Below are 7336 nucleotides of genomic sequence, written 5' to 3'. Positions count from 1 at the left end.
TTGTTTTGTTGTTGGTTTTTGGAAGTAGCCTGGATAGAAACAGTAACTTCCACATCTACAGCCAGTTTAAGATTTTAAGCAAAATCTGGGACTCTCCACTGAACTGAAGAAGTAAAATGTCTTCAAGGAACTTAAAGAAGTCCAGTTTTCCAAGCTCCTTAGATTGGTTTTGCAGATGATCACAAAATAGCATTTTACAGTCAGGAAATCCCCCAAATCTTAATCCAGTTGAGACAGTCAATCCTAATAATGCAAGTGAACAAACAAAGAGCCACAAACTGTGATCACCTTGGAGCTCTGATAAGGCAGGAATAGATGGCCATCAATCATCATTTGGCCACAGAGAATTTCAGAAGTTATGAAGAAGAATCATCACTGTACACACTGCATAAATTTGATTTCTTTCCCAATTAAACTCTTTAATCTCATGAAATGCTTGTGATTGTTCTTCATTATACTGAAGCAGAAATCAAGTGAACATCATGCTGTATAAGAAAAATTCAAAAGGAACAAGTTAAATAAGTCAATCATAAGACATCACCAGAATAACAGCAGCAGAAACTTATTTTAATAGTTTTGCTGCCCGCTAGAGGTAAAGTAGGAACCAATTTTCTTTTGTGCACTGTCCACTTTCTGCTGTGACATAACAAATTTCCCACGTGTGGGACTAATAAAGGTTATCTTAGGTTTGGAGGTCTGGAGTGATTGACCCAAAATTGGTGCAAATTTCACTAGTCTGTATAGGTGCTTGATGTTAGGCACCTGTGGCCATGTAAATGAATGGAACACCTGTAGTCAATGATTTTTATGGGTTAATATGTTAAAAGTATTCACTTAATGTGTGACTGAGGATGGACCTTACCGAGACAATTTCAAGAAATAAATGACAAACCTTTGTTAAGGTGCAGCAAATGGCAGCACAAACATGAGCACAAAGAAAAGTACTGGAAACACACAGGGAAGATAAGACTGTTTCAGTGAAGGCAAGAAGGCAAGCGCTATTATAATTTGCTGCATATGGAGTGGATGTTAGCGAGGAGGATAGTAGGAAGAGGGAGCCAATGCTGGCCCAGTCTTTTCAGGCTGTGATGAATACTGCCATGACTGCCCTATTTCCATGGCTTGGAATCCTGATTTAGGTGTGATATATGAAAGCACATGACATACCAGAGGATATATGGAATGTTAATTTCACTGGTGATATTTCTCTGGTTACCTATCAATGATAAATCATGCATTTAAACAAGGCAAAGTTTTACTAATATTACATGAGTTGTAACAAGTTGTAACACCTGTAAACTGTAACTTTATGGCAGTCCAAAATACCACTAAGTTGGACACCAAATCTACTCATAGCAATATTTAAAAATGAAGGCTACAAAGACAGTTCTCTGTCTCATACACACAGTTTTGCGCACAAATGACACGTAACTCTATAAAGTAATGTTATATATATTTGATTTCTGACTGAATAAAATATGTCTTGTAATAATATCAGTCTTGATACATTAGTTTTTTTTGACAGCGCAGAACAACCTTTTGAGGTGTTTAGAAATCTCCTTCATTTTTAGTCCATATATAATTGGATTGAAAAGGGGAGGATACATTACAATTTGCAAAGTCAATATGGAGTGTACAATTGTTGACTTTAGGAGGACACGAGGCGACCACTCACCGCTGAGCATCAACGGCTCCTCTGTGGAGATCGTTGACAGCACCAAATTCCTGGGCGTACACCTGGAGAAGGACCTCGGCTGGTCCCTCAACACCAGCTCCCTGCACAAGAAAGCCCAACAACGTCTCTTCTTTCTGAGAAGACTGAGAAAGGCCCGGCTTCCACCACCGATCCTGACCACCTTCTATAGAGGAACTATTGAGAGCATCCTGAGCGGCTGCATCACTGTCTGGTTTGGGAGCTGTGCCATATCAGACCGCAAGACCCTACAGCGGATAGTGGGAACAGCAGAGAAGATCATCGGGGTCTCTCTACCCTCTATTGAGGACATCTACACCACACGCTGCATTCGCAAAGCCACCAGCATTGTGGCTGATCGGACACACCCCTCTCACACACTCTTTACACTCCTGCCATCTGGAAAAAGGTACCGAAGCATTCGGGCACGCACATCCAGACTGTGCAACAGCTTTTTTCCACAAGCCATCCGTCTCCTCAGCAAAAAGGGACTGACTGATAAACACGCACACACACACATACACTAACATTATCACTCAGCTTAACTCAAATACCTCAAAACATTGAGACTGGACTGACTAACCAACACAAGCGCAAACACACTGACCTACACCACCAAACCATCGCACACACCAACCTGTAAATGCTCTTTTGCACAATATTATTACTAGATATATTATATATTATTATTTTTTTTTGCACTAACTTGTCTTGTAGCACCTTGGTTCCTGGAGGAACGTTGTTTCGCCTCACTGTGTATTTTTAAACTGTATATGGTTGAAGTGACAATAAAGTTGAACTTGAACTTGAACTTGAACTTGAACAATCTTTGGAAAATTAGACTCCAGACCAGAAACAATGACATCAAATGCACACAAACACAAATAGCTGATCAAAACTATCAAGTGGGGCAAACAGGTCTGTGCAGCTTTTCTCCTGACTTCTTTACAGCTTTGATAGGATATCACAAGGATCCTGGTGTAAGTGAAGAATATGAAAACCGCAGGGAGAATTGCAACATTAGATAGTACAACCATATCATATACAGTTTGTGCTTTTGAATACACACATAGAAGCTTGTAAATTGTATTGTTGCAAAAAATTCCAGTGAAAGTAAAGTTACAGATCTTTTTATTGGCCATTAATACAGCTACCACTGCAACCTGAGAAGAGGGCACAATCCAAGCTAAGGTTAAAAAAATGCTGATAGTATTTTTTGTCATGATCATTGGATATTGCAGAGGTTTGCATATAGACACATATCTGTCATAGGCCATGGCAAACAAGAGTAAAAATTCTGAACCACCCAAAGAGTAAAACATAAAAAACTGAAAGAGACAGATAGAATAAGATATGATCTGTCTTTTAGATAAAAAGTCAGTCAAAAGCTTTGGATAAATAACAGTGCTTAACATAACAGAGTTCAATAGCAAAGCTGCAATAAAAATGTACATCGGCTCATGGAGACTTTTCTCAACCACAATGAGGAATACAATGGCGAAATTACAGCAGAATATCAGAATGTATAAAGTAAACATGATCATAAAATAAAGATATCTGTATTTGTTCACTTGGAAAAACCCATCAAGAGTTATGTATGACACATTTAATGCCAGCTCCATTAAAATGATGAACCAAAATTTTAATAAATAAAAAGAGATATGACAACAAGTGAGAGAAAACAGAAAGTGAACACCTACCTTATCCTGATCGGCATATGAGTGGACTTAAGAAAGTGAATGTTTTGACTTCTACTTGGACTCTGTTCATAAACCTGCTTCACCCTCTATGGACTTCATCCCTAACTCTCCAGTACAGTCCTGTGTTGAACTGTTTTCTCAGTACTACCCCCACTGTTTTTGGACTATTAAAACATTTAAGGAATTTCTTGTTTCCTGATTACAAACAGTTTATTGTGACTATTTGTAAAATTGTATTTATTTTGTAAGAATTTTTCGATTCATCTAAAAAAATACTTTTTGTCCTTTGTAGTATTATAGTAAAAATGCATACATGTCCTCACTGTAAAAAAAATCTTATCACAAGACTGCAAGTAGTGTGAAAAACTAAGTACACACTGGTTGCTTCTATAGTAATTAAGTAACAAGGTGCTAATATTTAAATGCACCTCATTAATTGATCATGAACAAGTATGAACATATAGGTTCTATGTAAAAAATTATTATATATATGAAAAAGGTTATTAGAAAAAAAATACCTAAGCAAATATAAGCAAAAACCTGCTGAATGTAATGACAGTACAATTACAAAAAGACTGAGGTATGGCTTATTTAGAAAGCCATTTAGAAAGGTTTGTGAGGTTACATCTAAACAAACCACAAGAATTCTGAAACAATGTCCTTTGTAGAGATGAGACCAAAGGGGGGATGCATACCCAAAATATCTATCCATCCATTTTCTTCCACTTATCTGGGGTGGCGACTCCATCCCTTCTCAGCTGTGGACAATGGGCTTAAACTTGGAGGTGCTGATTCCCTTTCCTGACGCTTCACACTTGGCTGCTAAGTACTCCAGTGTGAGCTGGAGGCCACCACCTGATGAAGCCAACAGAACCTCATCATCTGCAAAGTGCAGAGACAAGTTTCTGAGACCACCCAAGTGGAAGCCTTCCGCCGCTTGGTTAGAAATTCTGTCCATAAAATTTATGAACAGAATTGTGACAAAAAACAACCCCGGTGGAGTCTAACATCCACCAGCGACAACTTCGACTTGCAATGGCTGTATAAAGACCGAATGGCTCTTAGCAACGGGCCAAACAGCCCATACTCCTGAAGTTCCTCCCACAAAATACTCTGAAGAACATGGCCGAATGCCTCATTCAAGTCCAGAAAACTCATGTAGACTGGTTGGGCAAACTTCCACACATCCTCAAATATCCTCAAGAGGATAAAGGGCTGGTCCAGTGTTCCACAACCATGATGAAAACAGCATTGTTCCTCGTGTATCCGAGGTTCAACTAACACACTCTCCTGTGCAGCACCCTGGCATAGACATTTCAGAGAGGCTGAGAAGTGTGATCCCCCTGTAGTTTGAGTACACCCTCTGGTCCCCCTTCTTAAAGATCCACTATCCCAGCCTGCCATTCCAGACGTACCACCCCAGATCTCCATGCAGCACTTTAGAAGAGTACCAACCAGGACAGTCCTCCAACATCCAGAGCCTTCAGGAACTCAGGGTGAACCTCATTCACCCCAAGGGCTCTGCTACTAAGGAGTGGTTTTACTTCCTCAGTGACCTCACCTCCAGTGATGGATGAGTCGTCAACTTTGACAAAGTCAAACCCTTCTCCAGTAAACTGGTTCTGAATCCCAAGCAGTACGTTGAGGTGAGGCTGACTATAACTAGATGTTACTTATCAACCTTATACACCAGCTCAGGGTCCTTCCCCACCAGCAAGGTGACATTTCATGTCCCAGTCTTCAGCCTTGGTAGCTGGGTATCAGTCTGCCAGGGTCTCCACCCTTGGTTGCTGCCCAGCAGACATTACACTGGACCCCTTCCTGTGGGTGTAGGACCTACAGAAGGGTGGGCCCATGCCCCTTCTTTGGGCACCCTCCCTCCCCAGGACTGGCTCCTGGACGAGGCAAACAAATGCCTGCAAACTTCAATGAACTGAAGCAACACTGTTAAGAACAGTGAGCCAAAATTCCTCCACAATGATGTGAAAGATTTAAAGAATGACGATAGTCATACAGAAACTGATTAATCCCTATCCTCTCTGTTCAATTAATTAATAGCATTGTGTTAGGCATACAAAATCTGCAGTATCATTCATTTTATTAAATATTCAGTTAGAGCTGACATGTTTCTTTACACTGCCACTGACATCCTTCTTGGTTAAGTCTGTTTTTTGAAGTATGTGACAGTTATCTCAAAAAGTTGACTCTGTTCATCTGGACAGAATGTCTCAGTGGGAGCAACATTTTGTCACTCATCCAAGTGACTTCGTGGATGAAATGTTTGTCCCACTGAAAACGTTACGTCCAGATGAACAGAATCAACTTTTTGGGATTTCCTTACCTGGATGATTGAGCATGCATCAATATATGTAACAGTTTGTGTTGTGTTTTTTTTGTATTGTTTGAGCCAGTGTGCCAATTGAAGGACCCTTTGGTTTCATATGTCCCAAAATGATGATTGATTGATTTATTTGTTTTATTGTTTCATGATCTAAAACACCATTACTGTGAAAACCATTTTTTATTTTTTAGAAATATATAACATTTAGACCAACAATATATGTGAAACAGTACTCTGTGAATTTAAACATTGACATTTTAAAAATGTTCATTATCTACAATCTTTTTCTCCATAGATATTAGTTACTTACATCAGGAACACTGAGCACAAAAAAACAAGGGAATAAACACCAGACAAGACAAACCCTGGGAGAGGAAATTAACATTTGTTATTGTATTGTTTCCCTAAAGAGTTGTCTTATGGTTCTTGAGAGTTGCCTGATGTGCATGTGTGAGTGAGGGGTGGAGAAAACATTATAAGAGAAACATTAATATGAAATTACTATTAAATTTAGACTTATTTTTGTACAGTGTTATTAAAATATCCCCCTTTCATACATTTTTAATCACAGTGAAAGGAGAAAGCCATCAATATTTGTTACCAGATTGCATGAGTTAAACAAAACCTCCGGGATAAACAGGTCTATACAGCTTTAAAAAAAATCTCTAAAATTTCAATATCAGAATAAAACAACATAAAAATCATACATAAAGAGTAGTATTCCACCAGTGACTGATGACTAATAATGGTGTCAGGAATGTCACACTCAGAAATGCAAGTTTGTAAACTGTTGACCGTCCGAATGGGGTCTGGAATGTGGGGCCTCCCTGCTGCTGCGGAGTTGGGGCGGTCTGCTTCTCCCCACCGCAGGGAAAAGGCAGCTGCCCCTCTGTTGGTCTTCCTTGGTCTCTTGTGTTCTGGGGGCCTCTGAATGTCTGGAGTTTTGATCTCCTCCATACCTGCTTCATGCCCTGGAGGACGGAGCTGTGGCTCCCCACACCTTCTAGCAGATCATTACATGAAGGAACCTTTTAAAAACAAGCGCGCTCATGCTCACAGGTGTACACACGGGTGCTCACACACACAAACTACACCCTTTTTGGCTCCTACCTCAAAGCACACTGTGGGCTGTCGATCTTACGTGCTGCACAATAATGTTTAATATTTAGTATTTACTGTTATATTCCCATAGATCATCGTGATATTGTTTATTATGTTACTCTCGTTTTCTTCTGCTTGTTTTCTTTTTTCTTTCTCAACAGTTGATCCAGGTGATTGATATATGTATTTTTTTGTCTGCTTATTTAGTTGGTTTTTGTTTTTTTGCCCGTTATCCCCGTCCCTCTTCTCCGTTGTTTTTTCCCACTCTTCCTTTCTCCCTTTTCTTTTCCTCATTCAAGTCTGTCCCGTATCTAGCAAGTGAAATAAAAAATAAAATAAACAATAAAAGGCGAATCAAATAGACCATTTCGGCAAGGCTGGGATGGTCAATTTGGTAAAGTAAATCCGTTGGGCATCTTTCTTCGCCTTTAGACAATAATTCTGATGGCAAAAGAGCCAAACGGGACAGGAAAAAAAAAAGAAAAAAGAAAAGAAGCAAAG

The 7336-nt window shown here is 39.5% G+C and overlaps 1 protein-coding gene across 2 annotated transcripts; it reads right to left on the bottom strand.

The window, feature by feature from the left end:
* Positions 1-1508: 1508 nt before the first annotated feature.
* On the bottom strand, positions 1509-3315 carry LOC146556316 (olfactory receptor 6N2-like). Of its 2 annotated transcripts, none has more exons than XM_085249243.1 (2): positions 2506-3315; positions 1509-1646 (listed from the first exon to the last, which is right to left on the bottom strand). In XM_085249243.1, the coding sequence occupies exons 1-2, from the start codon at positions 3313-3315 to the stop codon at positions 1509-1511; spliced, it is 948 nt and encodes a 315-aa protein (XP_085105369.1). The 2 variants fall into 2 exon arrangements, with proteins under 2 accessions (XP_085105369.1, XP_085105370.1); XM_085249244.1 differs by having other exon boundaries at positions 2518-3315.
* Positions 3316-7336: the final 4021 nt, after the last annotated feature.

Source organism: Mchenga conophoros, linkage group LG16 (assembly GCF_057382185.1).
Source record: "Mchenga conophoros isolate Kocher_MC1m ecotype Shallow Benthic linkage group LG16, M_conophoros_male_GT1.1, whole genome shotgun sequence".
In the NCBI taxonomy this organism is placed as follows: Eukaryota; Metazoa; Chordata; class Actinopteri; order Cichliformes; family Cichlidae; genus Mchenga; species Mchenga conophoros.
The sequence above is the reverse complement of the archived record's forward strand: the minus strand, read 5'-3'. Positions and strand labels throughout refer to the sequence as shown.

Excerpts from the sequence above, each read along its gene's own strand:
- LOC146556316 (XM_085249243.1), bottom strand. The coding sequence starts at position 3,315 with ATGGAGCTGGCATTAAATGTGTCATACATAACTCTTGATGGGTTTTTC. Across the intron at positions 1,647-2,505 it reads CAAAGATTGTTCAAGTTCAA|TCAACAATTGTACACTCCAT; the intron begins GTTCAAGTTCAA and ends GTCCTCCTAAAG.